This window comes from Eubalaena glacialis, chromosome 8 (genome assembly GCF_028564815.1).
Source record: "Eubalaena glacialis isolate mEubGla1 chromosome 8, mEubGla1.1.hap2.+ XY, whole genome shotgun sequence".
Lineage (NCBI taxonomy): Eukaryota > Metazoa > Chordata > Mammalia > Artiodactyla > Balaenidae > Eubalaena > Eubalaena glacialis.
The window spans coordinates 18,705,011-18,725,403 of NC_083723.1; the positions used below are offsets into that span (position 1 = coordinate 18,705,011).

Below are 20,393 nucleotides of genomic sequence, written 5' to 3' on the forward strand. Positions count from 1 at the left end.
ACAGTGATTGGACACATTGTTTGGGTTTATCACATACCTCGAGGAGTTTGTTAAAAGTGCATCCTCCTGGGCTCCACCCCCAGAGACTCTCACTCCATAGATCTGGGATAGGGTCTAGGCATCTACATTCGGCACCCAAGTTACGGGTAAAATTCACACCTTGGGAAATCCTCAGCTACTGTTTACTCACCCTGTGGCTTCCATGACTGAAAATTCAAGCTCTGGTGGATTTTAACATAATGACTTCATTTTCAACACTCACTGTTTTGTTCCAGTGAAACAGAATTGTTTTCTTAAAGTCCCACCATGCAAAATTAGATTCCAGATCATAGTAATAGCTAACACTTATCGAGAGCTTTCCAAGCACCAGACATCAAATTGTGTGCCTCATCTCATAGTGACAACCATCCTATTATTGCCATCCCCATTTTGTGGATGAGGAAACTGAGGCCAGAGGAATTTTCCAAAGAGGTGGTGCCAGGAATAAAATCCAGGCAAGCCGACTCCAGAACCTGCCTTCCAAGCATGACACTGAACTGTCTCTGTAAAATACTGTTCCTCTGCAAGTCTTTGACTTTTGACTTAGCTAGTTCAGGCTAAAGTTCAGTTCGATTTCATGGGCATTTGAATGCCTATAAGATGCTGGCACTGGCGTAACTTACCTCATTTAATCCTCTCAGCAACCTTGTGGGGAAGATATGCTGCTATTTTCCAGAAAAGGAAATGCAAATCCAGAGAGGCTCTGTGGCTTGCCCAGTGTTGCACAGAGGGCAGGGCGGGAATTAGTTGCTCATGCCACACACAGCCCTGCAGCCACGCCACCTGTTTCCTGGGTGGTTCCTTAGTCTAAGGCGGTTGAGGCATTGGCACTCTTTTAAGCATTTGTGTGTGTTTCTGACAGTCTTAGTATTTAACTGTTAAATGTCTGAGTCAGCATATAAAACATTAGTGTACAAATGGGGGAAGATAGGTGTATCTATCTGTAAGCACCAGGTAGAGTGGGCTAAGTGTGGCCATAAAAGCAAGGGACTATGCAAATACAGAGAAAGGGTTATTGTCTCTGCGGGAACCAGAGAAGGCTCCCTGGAGGAGGTTGCACTAAAGCTGGCCTGGAAGGATGTGTAGGACTTCGGTGAGTGTGGAGGGAGGGGTAAAGGAGGGGCAGTGATGGGGGAGGGCGTGGTGGAAGCTGAACCTGGGACTCAAGGGTAGGGCTGGATCCCAGAGCCTCAGGAACCTCGCTGAGAGTCTGTGCCTTTTCTCCTCGGGCACAGAACTAGCTTCGTGCTTGATTTGTGATTGAAGACGTTGTGACTTTTCTCCTCCAGCTGATCGATCCTATTTTCCCTTACATTAAAATAGCTTTCTGTAATTTTCTCTATGGTGGATTTTGTCATCCTGGGCCTCTGTGCTCAGAAGGCTGCCGGCTTTAGGCACCAGCCCATCTGAGTAGTTGCCAGGTGTTGTGTGATTGGTTTTAGCAGCCTGCATGTGATGGATGCTCAAACACTTCTTCTCATTTTCTTAGAGCAAAGGTCCTTTCTGTCCCTCACGAGCACTGGTGCAGTGGCAGGTCCAGTTGGAGTCGCTCTGGCTCCCCTGTAAGCCCCCCTTTCCCAGGGGAATGCCTTGGGCTATCTGTCCGCAACTTCCTGCAGCCCAGCTGTCCCGATGGCTTGAATGCTTTGCACACTGATTCCCAGGGACATTAAGCAGTTCCTGCCGCTGCCCTCTGGGTATGCCAAGTGAACGCGTCTCGTAACAGAGCCAAATGGCACGTTTACCTCTGAGCTCTGGCGGCATCGTCTGGGTGATCACTGTAATCTTTGAAGGGCGCACGCGGGCTCCATACCCTTGGCAAACGGCCTCTGGAAAAAAGTATCACCGTCTCTTTGCCAGTTATGGATAAACCATGGCCAGAGCCAACTCTGCTTTGCACTCAGAGCCACTGACAAGTGCCATAGGATCCAGGGGTCTCTTGCTGTAAGTGCTCTGAATAGGAATCAGCTCACCATTGCCTGGGACTCACCAGGACCCCCAAGCTCTGGGACTGCCTCGCGTTCCTGGCCCCAGTCTGACAGATTCTGATCGTGTACCTCTTCTTCATCCCTGAATCTGCAAGTGGAGCATTGACAGAACCCTCACAGCTGAGCGGGGGCTGGCATGTCTGGGGTGGGCGTTTTCTTGACCTTTCACCCCCCACTGCATGTTCCGGATGGCATTCGTGGCAATACCTTGATAGCTGAGGCCTGCCATGATGGGGAAGTCTCCTGGAGGCCTCTGCTTGTGCCTTTAAAAATGTCACGTTTCCTGCATTCACAAGGCACCGCTGGTGGGCTTCTTCATGGACTCTGCTTTCAGTGTGGTCCACAACACGTCATCCAAGAAATCAGCCAGCTCGCTGTGCTGGGAGGGGTGGAGCATCCCTGTGGTAGAAGTGCCTGGCCCCGCCAGTCCGTTTCTAAATTAATCTCTAAACAGTGACGGAAGGCCCAATAGGAGGTGCTGCTTTCATCGCTGCTCTGGTTTTAGCAGGGCTGTGAAAGCCCTCAGTGCGCATGGCTTGACTCCCGCGGACAGCCGGGGGACCCCCGGCCCGCCCCTTCGCCCCGGGCTCTTGATGTTGTTTTCCTCAAGATGGAATGAAAGCCTACGGGCCCATGCATCTCAAGAAGCAAGATGGCAGACAGAGGTGTGCCTCAGAGCAGCCTTTTTTGAAGCCTACAGTCTATTCAGATTTCAGAGAGAAGGCTAAATTCTAGGAGGACTTCGATTCAGACTCCCGCTTGGCTCCTGCCGTGTGACTGGAACAGACAGGGCTGTGCATGTGGCTCTCTCATGCAGTTCACAGTGCAGCCCCAGAAAACCAGCTGATGGTTTTTGCTATTGTCTAGGTTCTTTTTTTTTTCCTTCTTTTTAAAATTTTTATTTATTTTTGTAAAGCCATGTCTCAGCCTTGTCACCCAAAAATGTAGCATTTGTAGCAATAAAACAGGCTGAGACTGAGTTAAGTCCACCTCAGAACCACAGTGCTCAAAACTGTAGTGCTTCCTAAGATAGGAAGAGAGATGACAGAGATAAAAAGATAGAGATTAGAGATAGATATGATAGGTAAGACACACAGGTAGATGAGATAAGAGATAAACAGAGAGATAGGGATAGAATAGATATGATAGATCAAGGTAGATGCTTTTTTTAATTTAATTTTTATTTTGTATTGGGGTATAGTTGATTTACAATTTTGTGTTTCGTGTGTACAGCAAAGTGAATCTGTTATACATATACATATATCCATTCTTTTTCAGATTCTTTTCTCATATAGGTTATTACAGAATATTGGGTAGAGTTCCCTGTGCTATACAGTAGGTCCTTGTTGTCAAGATAGATGATTGACAGAGATGATAGAGATAGATGCTATCGTCTATATAGGTATTATCTCTATAGATAGACAGAGAGATAGCCAGCCCTCACTAACTCTTCTTAAGAATAAACCACTCAGATTTTATGCTCTATTTATCTTTTATCTATTTATTCCATTTATCTATTTATCTTTACAAAGGGGATTTCCTTTGTAACATGGGTGTGGCATCCTCCCTGTCTTCCCCTCTTCCTCACCCATTCTTCTCCTGTTCACTCCCTGATGGACCAGTCATTGTAACTGAGGAGCTGCAAGGGAACTAAGGGACCAGTTAGTCTATCCTCCAGACTCAGTCAGCTTGCCACAAAAAAGTGGACCATCTCATATGAAAAGAGATGTTTTCATTGATTTCCCTTGACCCATTTAAGTTGTTCTTAATAGCACCGTTCTGTTCAGTCTGGAAATTCTCTTTGACCAAACCCACTGCCTTGTTCCCTGAAATATGGCACCTACCTCCACATCACAGAGGTCTCTCTTGGGTGGAGGTGGAAAGAGGAAAGGCATCACAGACTGTGCCAGGGGACCCAACCTGGACCCTGGAGATGCCCAGGGATGGAGATGGGACGAGTCACCCCCAAATCAGCTGGAAACTGGCCTCGCACAGACAAGCTCTTAAACTTCTCTGACCAGGGAGGCTCAGGGGAGGGAAAGCCTGTTCCAAAGAAACAAAGCAAGGCCCACTGAAGAAGCACTGTGGAAAAATGCCCAGGGAGGCCTCCTGAGTTTATGAAAACAAATATTATCTCAACTATAGTTCTCAGGTGGATGGTAATGCAGACATAAAGATTTAAGTGAGCATTTAAGCTCGTAAATGACCCAGGCAGGAGAGCCTGGGAAGGAAGGGAGCCTGTGACGACGCGTAGACCCCTCCACTTGTCTACTTTTTTAAGTGTCACAAAGCAGGAAAGCTCAGGAAGGGACCAGAATTTTCCCCAATATGTTGATGCGTCTCTTCTCTCTCTAACTGAATCAGAGTGAACTAAACAGTCTGTACTTCCAGGCCCTTGGTGACTGTGCTGTACCCGTCCTGTCCCCTACACAGAATTTCTCCCTGGCTGGGCCAGGGCACGGGGGCCAACTTGGTGAGGGGCAAACGGGGGTGTCCTGTCCACGCAGCTCATCTCTAAGCCCAAGCAACCTTTGCTGTAAGAAGTGCTTTAGCCAGGTTACCTCCTCAGGACTCAGCATCCCGCCAGAGTGGTTACGTGTTCCTCGTCTGTCCTGCCGGCCAGAGGTGGGGATGTCAGGCCAGAAGCCACCAGCCCGCCAGGCTGGAATGATGGACAGGGATGTGTCTGCTGGACAGGGGAGGAGCCTGGGTGTCCCTGCAGGTGCTTGAGAGAGAGAACCGGGGCTGGGTTGACACCCTGGGAATATTTTTAGGGGCAGTTTGTTGGCATTGTTGCCTAAGCCAGACATAGGCAAAGGGGAGCCCTTTACAGAATGATTCTCTTGGCTACCAGGGTCATCACTGCCCAGCAGCCAGTCAGACCCGCTGTCGGATTGGGCTGAGATGGCTCAGTGTGCCTTGGGCTCAGCCTGGCTGCTCTGCTGGTCCAGAGCTGAAACAGGAAGGGGTGGGAGGAGTCTGGATCTTCCAGGCCCTGCATCACCCACCGTCCTGATGTACAAGACCCGTTGCAGCCCCAGGGTGAGGAAATAGAAAATGGGACCAGAGGGAGCATCCAGGAAGCCCCCCTAAGCCCACCCCGAGCACTGGCTCTGGGTTGGGCGGTGGTGGGGAGTAGCTATGTTTGCCGGGGAGGAAGGAGCCAGCCTTCATGAGCCTGGCACGCTGGGGTCAGGAATCCACCACGTGTGCACGACAATGGCCGCCCAAGCACACCTCCTTCATAGCTTCACGTAGCACTTGTCTTCCAAGGAGCTCCCACCCAGAATGAACAGACGGATATAATCATTGACCTTGTGATCTTAGTTAGCAACATAGATATTACGGCAATTTATTGTCATCTACAACTTGCCCCTTTAACAGAAGAGAAAATGACGGAATGTGGGAAATAAATCAACTTCTTGGGAACTTCAGCCTAGTTACCTTATTAACATTTATTAAGGGGCCACCATGCACCAGGCTGATTGGCTATGGACATGTAAAGGGCACTAAGTCATGATTCCTGTCTTTAGGAAGATCCCAGTGTGGTGAGAGGGGTGTAAACCGGTAACTCCAGTGCAGCCCTAAGAAAGCTCTGGTCACAAAGCTGAGGGTGGGCCGGGAGGGAGAGGAGGAGGGAGAGCCCACCTCCTCTCCGGGCTCCTCAAAAGGAGGCTTCCCAGAGGAGTTGACTGGTCAGTTGGAGAGGCAGAAAGTCATAGATAATAACATGCTGTATTTTTTACATCCTTCCCGTGTGCCAGCCCTTCACAAACACGTCGTTTAATCCCAGGTGAGAAAACAGAAGCTTAGAGGGGGTTATGGTGCCAAAGGACAGAGGCAGGATTTGAACTCAAGGCTGCCTGAGTCCAGAGCCCAGCTCTCAGGCGCTGCATTTTTCAAGGCCCACCTCTCACAGTTTTTGTTCTAAACTCCGGGTCTGATCACCTCCGGGTCCGGCCAGCTCCGTCTCTCTTCCTTCGTCTCTCTTCCTTCGTTGTGCTGCGGGGTGTGAGAGGGGGAGGGGCTGGAGGGAGGGGCTGGCCCGGGGGATGCCCCCGGGTCCTCCATACACCGTGGGTGCCCGTCTGTAGAGGCCCGTCTCCTGCAGAGATCTGAAAAACGGAAAGTGACCACATTTTTTTCTTTTTGAATTTTCCTCGAGGGGAGTTCAGCATTCTGCTGGGGGAATGGGAGGTGTCAGGTCTGAGGTCATTGCTTTGAAGACCACAAATTGGTTTGTTCTGTGACTTTAAGGAGATTTGGGAGTTGGGGGACACATAGAATCACGCCATCAGAGCAAAGGAGAAAGGTTCCCCACCCCGCCTCATGCTTTCTATTTGACATAAGTGATTAAAATAGAGCTGAAAATTCCACTAGCAGAGAGAAGAGACACATTAATAAAAACTGTATAATGAGTATATTAAGATTAATGGGAGAAAGGAAGGCCTTTAGGACCGGCCTCTCCCAGTGTGAAAGGTGCTTCTACTGAGTGGCAGCCGCGTCCAGATGTGAATCCATGCTTGGAGGCAGCCATGTGTGTCCTTGAACCAGGGTTACTGTTCTTCCCAATAATCTCCTGTCTGAGTTTATGTAAGTGGAAGCCCTCACATCAAAGCCACTGCCTGCCCAGCTCATCCTTTTGGTAGTTTTCCAAGGAAGTCCAGTGGCACCCGCTCTCCAGCCATCATCACAGGGTTGTCACATCCGTAGGTCCCACCAAGGTCTGTGGATCCGTTACCCACCACGGGCAGAGGCTCACGTTTACCTTCCTGGAGACGGCTAGGTGTGTTGAAATCACATAATCTCAATGTTTGTCATTACATTGTTTTTTTAGAGTCCATTCAGAAGGGAAGCCTAATTTTAAAAGTATATGAAACCGTTGTTATACTAGAGGCATATGCTACCTTGACATTTTCATAATTCCTATAGCAACCGGGGTGGTTTCACAACCCCAGAAAAGACTTTGGGGGAAACTTGAGTCTGTTTTCTGGGGCTTTTTAGTCCCAAGAAACTAACATTCAAAGTTGTCTGCTTTGCTGTCTTCCTTTTCCCGCTGCGGGATCTTCTGTAGCGAGCACAGGCATCACCGATTGCTGATAAGCTGTCCCCCAGCCTTCAAAGCCAGTCTGCTTCTAGCTGCTTCTCTGTGCAGCCTGTGCTTGACTTGGCATTCCCATTTGCAGAGGGAAGGAATCACTCTTTCTTAAGGTTTTCATCTTTTGAGCTCTCACCAGTTGTTGCTTCGTAATGCCCAAGTCTTGAGCTTTGGAAGGTGTCCAGGGGCAAATGCAAAAGTGCACAGAATCTAGTGTGATCCTGAAGCCACAAAACCAGCTGTCTTCCCATCTTAGAAACGAGTCCTGTACAAATAGCAAATTGGACACGTCACCCTGTCTTTTCCTTTACTTCAGCCATTTTCTCGAAGTGAATACTGGATATAAAGGAAAGTTAATACACTCACGACTTTCCTTGTCGGAAGTGTTCCCCTCGGAAAGCTGTTTATAAAATGCTGCTCCCATTCTGCCAATTTCTTTTTCAGTATTGACTTAAGAAGCAGGTTATCAACTACACCAGAAAATCAGAGTTATTATTCTTTTTTTAAAAAAATAAATTTATATATTTATTTATTGTTTATTTTTGGCTGCGTTGGGTCTTCGTTGCTGTGCGCGGACTCTCTCTAGTTGCGGTGAGCGGGGGCTACTCTTCGTTGCGGTGCGCGGGCTTCTCATTGTGGTGTCTTCTCTTGTTGCGGAGCACGGGCTCTAGGACCGTAGGCTTCAGTAGTTGTGGCGCGCGGGCTCAGTAGTTGTGGCTCACGGGCTCTAGAGCGCAGGCTCAGTAGTTGTGACGCACGGACTTAGTTGCTCTGAGGCATCTAAGGGATCTTCCCAGACCAGGGCTCGAACCCGTGTCCCCTGCATTGGCAGGCAGATTCTTAACCACTGCGCCACCAGGGAAGTCCCACAGAGTTATTATTTTACCTTCGTAGGAACCATTCTGGCGTCCTAAACTTTGTCTCTTCTTCCACCCCAGCTGGGTTCTGTCCCCTCCATCCCTCCTCTGCCATATGAGAGAGGAGAGGGGCAGAGGGGTGTGGGAGGGAGGTGTTCAGGGGAGTTGAAGCTGTGAGAGCCAGACTAGCCCTGTGGGAACCTAAGTGCTATGGGGAGGCAGGCCTAGGATGCCAGATGAAGTGGATAACATGAATGCCATTGACGACTGACTGCTGCAGATGAGACTTCCACCAGAAGTAAAGGAAGAGAAGAAGTAAAGAACTGCCTGCTTTAAAATAGGAGCACTGAGAATAGCCTGTGTGTGATCCATGTATAAGCAGCATTAATTTAATACTCTGAGCCTAATGTGTGAATAATCTCCATGAATAGCCCTTAAAGAGTAAGCATTAAATTGACAGACATTGAAAAGAACTTAATTCTCCACTCCAACATCCCCACTCCCCCACCCCCTCCCCCAGTCCCCTTCTCACCACCAGAGCTGGACAAGTGGCAGCTTTTTTGTGCTCATTTGATACAGAAAGTGATCAATATGTTTACCTGGCTCTGTTGTGTGTATGTTTTTGGGTTAATGATCAATATCATTACCATAATTTTATATTACATAATGATTTCCTCCCAAGTTCACAGAAGCCTTTCTGCATCCAGTGTAATAGATGACAGATATAATTTTCTCCATTTCTATAACTAAGGAAATTGATCCAGGGAGGAGTGATGGTGGGTGCTAGTCAGTGGTGTGCTGGTAAATATTTTCACAGCTAGCTCTCCAAGAGAAGCAGCCCTGGTTTGTAGTGGATGCTGATTACCATGGTGTAAATACTCCCACCTTGGCTGATTCAGGCCACCGACATGCCTCACTGAATGCAGAGTTAGGAAGAGATACAGTCAGCTCCTGTGAGCTGGCACGGCGCACTCCAGCATATAATTGGCACAAATTCATGGCTTCAGACTCCCAGGTGACTCCTAAGGACCAGCTCCAACCTCTGTAAATGCCCAGTTAACTCTCAGGCTCAGCTCAGCCTCTAACTCAGTGGATTGCCTTGAAGAGTGTTTTTCACACTTTGAGTTGCGACCCATTAAAGGGTCAAGAATTTAATTTCAACATCTCAATGAGCTGGGCTTCCCTGGTGGCGCAGTGGTTAAGAATCCGCCTGCCAATGCAAGGGACACGGGTTCAAGCCCTGGTCCGGGAAGCTCCCACACGCCGCAGAGCAACGAAGCCCATATGCCACAACTACTGAGCCTGCGCTCTAGAGCCCGCGAGCCACAACTCCTGAAGCCCGATGCCTAGAGCCCGTGCTCTGCAACAAGAGAAGCCACTGCAATGAGAAGCCCATGCACCGCAACAAAGAGTAGCCCCCGCTCACTGCAACTAGAGAAAGCCCGCGCACAGCAACAAAGACCCAACGCAGCCAAAAATAAATAAATAAAATAAATAATAATAAAATAAAAAAAAAAGATCTCAGTGAGCATTTTTTTAAATGAAATAGAACAGAATAAAATAAAAAGAAATGAGTAGACCAGAACATATCAGAGTGTAACGTACATGTTCCAACGATAGATGATGGATAGATGGATGAGTGGATAGATAGGTAGATAGATAGATACATAGATAGATAGATAAAATAGGTATGTATTTGTGTATAGTGAGTTGGGGTTAAAAAAAACAAAAACAAAAAATACTGACGTAGAAGCAAGAGTATCTCTGTTTCCCCATCTGCAAAATGGAGCTATGGAGCTTGCTCTCACCCTGCCCATAATCAGCCCAGGAGGAGGACTAAGGTCACCTCTGTGGCAGTGCCATGGTGGTACTATCTGATCTGTCTGATCAACAGTTGATTCATTTGCGGGGGCAAAATGGGGCAAAACAGACAGGCGTGGCTTTGTCTGTTTGGGAGATGGATGAACACTGTGATGGGCACAGTCCCATCACCTTTATGCACGTTTTCTCGGGGCCTGACCGCAGCCTAGAGAGTGTCCTCCCAGTGGCTCTCAGCCCTCGTCTGTCCACACAGCGCGTGATGGTGTATATGCACACACGGGAAATTCTGCAGGTTGGAGGGAGCACTGAGGTTCCCCAGGAGGCTGGCTGTGCGTGGTTACGCAGGAGAGTCAAAGAACGTGCTGGCTGGAGCAACTCTCCCACTGGAGTGAGAACAAGTTAGTTTTGAAAAATAGGGGAGAAGACCTTGATTAAAGCTTTTTCCACACTTTCTTCCAAATCCCTGGAGGAAGAAAATACAAAGCCAGGCAGCTTTTATGAGCCTTCACGGCAACCCCTTGAGGCAAGAACTGTGAGCCCCGTCTTATGGAAGAGGAAGCTGACACTCAGAAAGGTTAGGCACCTTCCCTGAAGTTGCACAGCAAAGGACACTGTGCTCTAAATCCCTCCTTCTGACCCCAGGCCTGTGCAAACGCCAGCGGCTCCCTCGGAGCTTGTTAGTCATCAATGCAAGCGCTCCAAACTGGTTTCTTCATCTTTGAAATGGGATCTTGCTCTTATGAAACACGTGGCCTTTTGCTGAGATGGGAGCGTGGGCTGTAGAGTAGGTATCTCATCCTACTTTAAAGATCACTGCCTTGGGATCTCTTACCTTTGTTTCCTTGCCTGGAAAGTGGGATGATGGCAACTTTGTGGGTTAGTTATGAGGATTAACTAAGATAATGTTATGAGATAACAAAGTCTAGAAGGATATATATTAACATGCCAACAGTGGTTATCCCCAGGTGGTGTCATTACAGGTGGTTTCACTTTTCCCTTTTCTTCCCATCTTTGTTCAGTGGTGCACCGGTAAATGTTTAACAACGCGGCTTTCCAAAGAAAAGACAAGATTTGTAGTGCCCATTTCCATGGTGTAAATACTCTCACCAGGGCTGATTTCAGCTACCACCTTGATCTCACTGAACGAGTTGGGAGACTTGCACAGTTGGCTCTCGGAAGCTGGTACAAGCCCACGTCAACACACCCCTGTTTTTAACTGTGAGCTGCAAGCTCTATTTGGGTGGTAAATTGAGAGAGAGAGAGGGAGAATTAATAATAGGATGCCTAGCATGATGCCAGACATAGTAGTTTCCAATTCTCCCCAGCCTTCCTTCCTCATACCCAAGCAGACAGCACATGGACCGAGATGGCCTGGCCCCGGGAAGTGGTGGTTCTTCTGAGAAGCCAGCTGCCCTTATCTGGCTCCACATCTGCCAGGCTCTCCCAGAGCCTGGGCAGCCTGTCGAGGAGATTCTAAGGTCTGATCACTGAGGAATAATCAAGTAGGCCAGCAGGTCCTCTCAGTTTCCACGGGAGACACGCTCTGAGCAGACGTGTGCATGGTTGAAACTGCCCTGGAGGAAACCAAGAAGAGTCCCAGTGGAGTGAAGGGCCTGGAATAGGACACCCCCAGGGTGGCCAGTCTCCGACCAGCCTAACCTTCACCTTCAACTCTTGACCTAGAGCTGCGTGTAGGGGGTGGGGTCTACAGGTTCCTGGAGGAATCCTGAAATGGGATAGCAGTCATCAGGCGTGCATGACAAAGGTGCAGAGGTGCGTTCCTCGCCCCCAGCTCTCAGCCTCCTATACTCCACACAGCTTCTGGCGCAGAGTAGGTGCTCAAGAAACTTTTGTGAATGCGCTTTTTTGTTTTTTTAATTAATGCATTTCTTTCATGCCTTTATAGCCTGATCTATTGCAGAAAGGCTGGAAGGCAGCTCAGGAAATGCTGTGGAATAAATAAATGTCTTAGCCCTTGCCAGCTCCTGGTTTCACATGTTCCTGGATAGAAAATGTGACTAAATCTAAATGAGATGCAAAGTGTTAATAAAGATTGCCAGTGATTTTTTTTTTTAAATTTCTTCTGGCTTTTCTGTATTTTTCATATGTATCCTCAAAGAACATGGATCACTTTTGTTATTTTTTTTTTAAAAAAGGCTATATATTATAAAAATAGTCTGTAAATAAAATGTAAAGCAGGAGTGGTGTCAGCAATGTGGGACCGGGTGCATCCTCTGTGCGCTGGGAGGCTCTGAAGCAAGGGCCCCGGACACACTGGGTGGGTCCGGCCTGGGCCTCCCCACGCCGCAGGCCTTTGTCACAGCTGGGTTCTCTCTCAGCCTCTCTTTCCACAGGCCTCCGCCTACCAGGCACTGACTAATAACGCTCCGCTCCGGTAATGTCTTAGTCAGAGTGGAAACAGAGGCAAGTCCTAGAGGGGAAATGATGGGCTGCGACCAGAGCCACAGACGATGCAGAGGCTCAGTGCGCCTGTGCCCCGGTCTGGCCCGCATCCCGCCGCAGGCGCGCGGGTCCCTCGCACGTGGAGGGGACCCAGCAATGGGGGCCCTTCTCACCCTTCCAGTCTAGCCTCCTCTGGGGCGGGGGTCTTGGCTCCCGGCCGCGTGACAGGTGTGTCGGTTCCATTTCCCTCTAAGCATCGGGGCTGCACTGGAAGCCTGTGTTGGCTTATAAATGAGCCGTCCCTGAATCAGGAGGAACTCGGCTTCCCTGTGGCCTCGCCCTGCAGCTGGGAGAACCATCGTGCGCCTGGTGGTTTTCAGTAAAGACACAGGTTGAGTCTAAAAAACGAGGGCGTGGGGGGCTGGGGAGAGGAAGCTCAGCTCTGTGACGCAAAGACTTTCATGCAGAACGTGTCTTTTATTTCCTCTGTCCGCCCTGCTCTCAGTGGCCCTGGAGCCAGTCAGCTAAGGAGAGGCCGGCAGCGTGCCCTCCACCCCACGGTGAGCGAGGAGGTATGACCACCGAATCCTCCAAACTGACCCCCTACACACACACAGCTTCCCTGAGACATGATTCACATGTACAATTCACCCGTTTAAAGCATGCAGTTCAGTGCTTTGTAGCATGCTCACAGCGTTGTGCAGCCAGCACCACTGTCAATCTTAGAACATTATTATCACCCCCAGAAGAAACCCGTAGCCTTTAGCAATTGTCCGACAGTTCCCTCCAGGGCCCCCCCAGCCCAAGGCAAGCACTAATCTGCTTTCTGTCTCTCTAGTTTTGCCTGTTCTGGACAGTTCACATAAATGGAATCATATAATATGTGGGCTTTTGTGACTGGCTCCTTTCACTTAGCATATGTTTTCAGGGTTCATCCATGTTGTAGCAGGTATCAGTACTTCACTCCTTTTTATGGCCAAATAATATCCCATTGTATGGATATATCACATTTCATTTATGTGTTCAGCAGTTGATGGGTATCTGGGTTGCTTCCACCCTTGGGCTGTTACGAATAATGCTACAGTGAACATGCGTGGGCAGGTTTTTGTGTGGACCTATGCGATTGTGTCTCGTAGGCCACATAACTGATCTTCTAACAGTGTCCATCTGACTCTGTCACTTCTTTGCTTAAAAACCTTCAGTAGCTTCCCACTGATCTTAAAGTCAGGTTCAGAATCTCTACCTTGGTCCACAAGGCTTACACCTTCTGGGCTCCCCCCTTGTTCTTCTCTTCCAGCCAAGAGGATCTGCTGACACACAGAATCTCCTTCCTCGGCAGACCTGGAACTTTCCTCTCCCTCCCCTGGCCTTTTCTTTCTCTAACCCCTCCTCAGGGAAGCCTCTCCAATGCCTCAGACAAGGTTAGGTCTACCTACCACACACTCTCATGGGACCCTGTACATCTCCTCCTTAGTAGGTACCACTGTTACAACCAAGTGATGACTTGTGTGGTTCTGGTTAATTCTTCTCTTTTCTGCTCCAGCAGAGCAGGGCACTCATTCTTGTTCACCAGTTATCCCTGGAACCCAGCACAGTCGGTGCCCGGCACACTTAGGCACTCGGTAAATCTTTGCCACATAAAGAATGGATAATGATGGCAGCCAACAAGCCACTTGTCTGGACACTTCCTTTTACCCTGGAGTCTCCCACAGGTGATAGGGAACCCAGGCAGCTGCCGAGACCAGGATGACTCCTCTCTCTCTCCAGGCTTTCTCGCCCCGTCACTCACCTGGGAGGGCTCTGCCTACGCTGAAATGGGTTTGGAGGAGCTCCCCCATCCTAAAATGACTAGAGCCTCATTGGGTCCCAGCTAACCTTGGGGCCTTCTTTCAGAATAGGGTCATTCCCCATAGCATGTGATTCCAGGCAGCCCAACCCCGCTGACCAAACCAACAGGGGTAGCTGTCTGTTTGCAAGGAAAATAAAGAGGGGTTCTCCGAGGCACAGGCTTCCCTGAGAGTAGGGAGCTGCATTAGGACAAACTGCGTTCCCTTTCATAAAGATGATTGGCTTTCTGCGCGTCTTGTTTGAAAAACTGTCCTCGAGGAAATGCCAAGAAGAAACCGTCCACCTTCTGAGATGTGGTTGCTTTTTCAAAACAACCTGTTTTCCTTTCCCCCACAGATATGCACTTGTTTGGCCACTACCCAGCACACGACGACTTCTACCTCGTGGTGTGCAGTGCCTGTAACCAGGTCGTCAAGCCGCAGGTCTTCCAGTCCCACTGCGGTAAGTGGACTCCTGCAGCGGCCAGTGTCCGACGTCAGGGAGGCACCGTCCCCTGTGGTCTGGCCCTGGGTCTGTCTTAGCCCAAGGCCATGGGTGATTTCCTCCTGGGGCTCTACCTCTGCTCCCAGGCTGCCTGTCTTAGGAGCTGCAGTCCTGCCGACACCCTCACTCCTGCCGGGACACCAGAGAGAAAGCCTCCCATTGTTTAGGTAGATAGGTGGTGGCCTCTGCAGATGACGAAGGGGAGGGGCAGTGGTGGCTTGAGCAGTCCCTCCTGCAGCCTCGCAACCTGACATTGGGTCCCCCTGAGAGAGGGCACGGCGGAGTCTCCCTGTATGGACACACAGGAGGGGTGGGTCCCGTGTGGGACCACTGGGCTGCTGCCCCCGAGAAATGCATGTAGCAGAGCCACAGGTTCAGCTTCTCCTCTTCCAAGAATCATCCTTGTTAAAAAAAAGCCAGGCCTGTTTGGGAACTCACTTTCCCTCTGTATCTTTACATCCTTGAAGTGAGAAATTCCCTTCAGCTGTTCTACAGCAAATGCTGGTCTCCTTCAGTGCAGGTGCTGTGTGGACTTACAACAGATAACCTCCACGAGGCTGCTCCTCTATAGCAAATAATCAGCTACTGACCTGAGACAGGAAGTGACTTAACCTCTCTGAGTGGAGGTTTCCTGTCTTCACACGGGGCGTTGGATCAGCCAATTTCCAGAGTTGTCATATGCTCTGAGTTCCAGAACAGTAGTTCCCAGTCTTTTGGTTTAAACTCTCCTCTTTTTTTGTTGAACGTAAAATCCAAATGCCCTTCTTTACTGTTAAATTTCAAAGCACATTAAATATTGTGCCTAAAAAAAAAAAATCAAAGCAATTATAATATCAAATACGCTTTTGCAAATTACGCGCTTCCCCTTTCTCACGCTCAGGATTTCTTATTTTACCACAGCCCTGCAGTTATCACCATTCTGTAATAAACAGGTATAAAATAAAAGGAGATGAGCTTATCTAAGCTCTCTAGTAAATGTATTTGGGACTATAGAATAGTTATATATATCCTAATATCACTTATGAATACGTATATACGTATATGTCATTTACATAGCTGCATATGTATGTATAACCTGCGTCTGTGTGTAAACTCTAGGTGTGTTTTGTGTTTATAATACATAGAAAGAGAATCCAGGCTTCTGAGACTTTCTGACCTGCACAGGCATAGAGGCTCCTAGAAAGTGCCGTAAAAAGAGCTCTGTTGAGAGGCCAGGTCTCCTGCCCCTCCTGGCAGCCAGCTCTGTGACTTGGGGCTACTTGCTAAATGTCTCAGTGTTTGGTTTCCTCGTTTCTTCCACGAGAGATGACTTCCGCCGCCGCTTCCAGCTCTAACATTTTCATTTCTGGCAGGATGAGCATGAAAGAGCAAGTCGTGTGCTGGGCACGACCTGATCTTCTTGCTTGATGCTCTGTAGCAAATGACCCTTCCTTCTCCCCGGAGGAGAGAAAAGGTCAAACCTGTCCCAGGGAGACTGTCAGAGGCCCGGCGGTGGTGCTACCAGCTGGGGTGACAGGTGGGGATGTCAAGAGCAGAGCAGTGGCAAGAAGATCCCACCCAACTGCTGGGTCAGGGGGTGACTGTGGAGGCCCCGTGGCCCCTGCTTCTGTTTGTCTCATGAAGATGCCAAAAGGGATCGTCATTCATTCATTCATGGGATGTGCTGCTGTTCTGGGCACTGGGGCACAGCAGTGAACAAGACAGACAGAAATCCCATAAGCCGTCAAAACCTCCTCTGGGAACTTAATTCGCTGGCAGGGTCTCTGACGGCAAGAACCTAAAAGGGACCTGGGACCCCACTGTGCCCTGCAGAATTCCTCCCAAGGCAAGGCCTCATCTAGCCAGCGAAGGAGGCCTCTGGGGCTCGGCTGGGCTGAGACACGTGCCTCCCTCTGTCCTAGGCCTTTGGGTGCAAGAGCAAGTTGAGCTTAGGGGGAGAGCCAAGGGTTTTGTGGCCATCTCCTGAACGGTGGCAGTAAATTAGCTTGGGGGTTTGGTGTTACCGATCTCATCCCCCGAAGCCCCGTCTCCATTGAGCTTCTTGCTGAATCAGCTGACAAGCAGCGATGGGGACATGGCCACATCTCAGCGGATGGAGGCCCCTAAGCCTCCCTCATCTTCCGGGTGCGTGTCCCGCGGATGCGCAGCCCGCATTTATCAAGGGCAGGAGAACACGAGGCAGAGCTCAGAACCAGAGCAACACTCCGGGAACAGTGAGGACTTCTTAGTTGCCCTAAAAATTCCTCCTGTAGTGTCATGGGATTTCCTTTTTCGCTCTTTTACCTCCTATGACTAGCCTCGCTGTAATCAACAAGTTAACGAGAATGGCACTGTGCTAAGTGCCGGGCAGTATGCTATATGCTTTCTTTATCTTTGAACACGTAATCCTAATCCTCTCAACACCCCCATGAAGTAGGTACCAGTGTTACCCCCATTTTGAACGTGAGGAAGCTAAGGCTCAGGAGTACCTTGCCCAGGGTTGCAAAGCTAAGCAGGTGTAAAGCCTGATTCTGAACGCAGGCCGCATCGCTCCAGAGCGAGGGAAGTGCGTGCTTCGCCTGCTTGCTTAGCCATCGTCCCTCACTGCCTCCCAGCATGGGTCACATGCCCTTCTTGTCCCGGCCCACACTCCAAGGCCTGACCCACTTGCCTTCCAGGTAGCACATCATAGTACAGGGCTTCAAACTCGATCTTGTTAGCAGCAGAGCTTTCTCTCAAACAGAGTCTCATCTCTAGAACCCAAAAATGGATATAGATGCACAGCAGAGCCAAAGAGGTTGAAATTGGGGTGGGTGCTCAAGCTCCACCTCCCTGGCCTACTCCTGGCCTCTCAGCCCGCCAGGGCTCCGCAGAACAGCATCTGAAGTTTTAAAATGGACAGAACATGGGCTTTGGAGGCAGGCAAAGCAGTTCACATGACTCCCTCATTAACTGCGTGATCTCAGGCAGGTAGCCTCCTGTCTCTCCACCTGGTCCATAAGATCGGTGCGCTGCCCGCCTCGGGGGAGTTGTTGGTGCAGAATGACTGGCGAGAGGTGCCTTCCTGCAGGTATACCCAGAGCATGCGTTCATTCCTCTTCTCCCCGTGCCATCTCCCCATGGCCAGCAGCTGGACGCCATTCATCCCTCTTCATGTCCATAGAACTGTGTTCTCCAATGCCTCCCACCTTCTGCCGTGCACTTCACTTATCTGTGGACTGTCTCAGCACGTCCGCCAGCTTCTGGGATCCTCTCAGGACTAGGGATGTACCTTTTCAGCTCTGTATTTCCAGCACCTAGAAATGAGTTCATCATCACCGGCCGTGGCCCCGGGAAGCAGAGCTGAGGTGCGGTGGGAGGGACACAGCCCAGGGTCCAGCACACCTGGGGCCAGATCCCAGCTTGGCCTCGCCCAGCCCTTAGACCCGGGACTTGTCACCGTTTTAAATGACAGGGGACTGGACTCTGTTCTCTTGGAAACTTGCTCATTCTTAGCACCTGTGATTCGGCTTCTGATTTTAAGGATCATAACATATCCAGAGAGATGGATGCATGGCAGCCTTCAAGATTTCAGTGACCTGGTTAAGTTAAATGAAAAAAGGGTGTGTGTGTGTGTGTGTGTGTGTGTGTGTAGGCAGTTGGTTCTGAGGACTTTGGAGGTTGACAGTAATGTGAAACAGTGAAAGCCATTGTGGAAAAATCATGAATTTTGGAGTCAAACAGACCCAAGTTACTAGCTGTGAGACCTTGGGCTAATTACATGACCTTTCTGAGCCTCCTTTTCCTCTAAAATGAGGGCGATAGTTCCTGCCTTGCAGAGTTACTATGAGGAACAGAGATAAAGTAGTTTCCTGGCACATAGTAAGGAAATAAAGAAAGGGTAGCTATTATTGTCAATAAAGTATGGCTATTTTTTATTAAGTTGAATGTTTCTTATGAAAAATGGGAAAACCAATTCAGTCAAGTGCTTCCTGCCTTCGTTTCTCTCCCTGTCTCTGGGGATGTGTGCGCAGAGGTCAGCCTGCGGACTCTGGCCTGTGATTCATCTTCAGCTTCCCACACTCTTGAGGCAGGACTTGTTGGCCTGAAGATGATTACATTGCCAGGAGTTCTGAGGATCTGCCTTTATGAATATGGTTTACATTCACATGGGCCCCCAGTGTCAGCTCCTTTGGAAACACCATGAAGCTCCCAGTGTCTCTCTGGGGTCCCTGCCGAGGTCCATCTGGCCTTGGCCGCCTCCCCGTATGGGGGTCATGTGAAGCCCCACTCCCAGGACTGTCTGCTTTCCTGTTGCTCCTGACTTTGCGCCCCAAGCTGGTGTCCCAGACGTAAAAAGTAGGCATGCCCACTGCTCAGGAGACCCTCTGCTTGGCGTAGGGGTAGGGGCTCCCTGCAGGCCATTTTCTGTGCCACCCTATCTGTGTGGGCCCCTTAGGTCTGTTTCCTCTGTACAAGGGCCCTTTGGATGCTTTTTAAACCTCTACCCAGGAGATCTAGGATTTTGAGGAATTGGTTTGTTTCTAAAGTCCCTTAGGTAAGTTGATGAGGTTATTTAGGCGTAGAAAAGGGGAAAACAGAAAAAGCCTTGCCTTGGGTGTCCTGATCCCATTCAGCAGGCATCACTGTCTCTCATAGCTGTCCAGCCCAAGTTGTGGCTTGACGCACTGACACGATGTAGGAGCCTCGTGGTTGGGAATAGCCTCCCTGGGGTCAGTCTGCCTAGATTCAAGTTCCAGCTCTTCCACTTATTAGCTGTGTGACCTTGGGCAGGTTACTTTGCCTCTCTGTGCCTCAGTCTCCTTATTCTTAAAATGGGATCGTAGTTTATCTCGTAAGATTGTTGTGATGATTAAAGGAACTTGCATGTGGGAAGTACTTAGCACAGTGGTGGAACAGAGTTTGCTTTAGGAAAAAAAAAAAGTTAAGCTATCATTAACCAAGTGATAAGCTACAGAGATTTATAATGAAATCTTTTCCACGGAATATTCACTTATGATTACCATGGAGTGTGAGGGTGACATTTGTGACTCTTCCTCTTGTGTCAGTGCTGTGGGTCCCCACCTCAGCCCAGAGAGAGTGGTATTGCCATTTCTTCCGAAAAGAATCCTCTGGTGTGGTGTGTGCATATGTGTGTGTGGGAGTGGGGGGGTCCCATCTGTGTCCACAAGCCTGTATACAAGCTCAAAACTAGGAGGTGCAAGATACCTGCAATGGAAACATATTTTCATTACTTTTAGTAGTTGCATACGTTTAATCAATTTGAAATATTATAAGTAAAGGGAAAAATAATAGGTAGATCCAAGCTGTGGTGTTGTAATTGGGTTGGGCATTTATGGAGTTGTATGATTTGCCTAAATGAAAGGAGTATGGTTTTTTTTCTGTCCTTATCTCCTAATATATTTACATAATGAGCTACCATGAAGAAGAGTTTCTCAGCAGCAGCACTGTTACCATTTGGGGCTGGATAATTCTGTTATGGGGGCGTCTTGTGCGTTGTAGGATGTCGAACAGCTTCCCTGTATTTTATCCACTGGATGCCAGTAGCAGCCCCCACCCCCAGTCATGACAGCGAAAACTGTCTCCAGGAATTGCCAGTGTCCTCTAGGCGACAAAATTGCCCCCAGTTGAAAACCACTGCCATAAAATATAACCTCTCCATTTGTCCTATCATATTCTGTGCTTTTCTATATTTAAGTTTTTCTCCACATTCAAATGAGTGTGTGTGCACGGCTCATCAGGGTAATTTCCCCATCACAGTCATATTCAAAGCATAAAACAAGATACGTTGCAGAAGTCCATAATGTTGCAGTCCTCCCCACCTTCCCACCTTTTTTGATTTTGATTCCAAAATCAAAAAAGGGGGAAAAAATGGCA

At 49.1% G+C, this 20,393-nt stretch overlaps 1 protein-coding gene across 12 annotated transcripts in view; it reads left to right on the forward strand.

Moving 5' to 3' along the window:
• Positions 1-20,393, forward strand: part of ATXN7L1 (ataxin 7 like 1) — a 245,838-nt gene that overhangs the window by 68,264 nt on the left and 157,181 nt on the right. For all 12 annotated transcript variants that reach the window (XM_061198433.1, XM_061198432.1, XM_061198434.1 and 9 more), the window contains exon 3: positions 14,391-14,495. In XM_061198433.1, the coding sequence (XP_061054416.1) occupies positions 14,391-14,495 (105 nt within the window). The remainder of the gene's footprint in view (positions 1-14,390; positions 14,496-20,393) is intronic.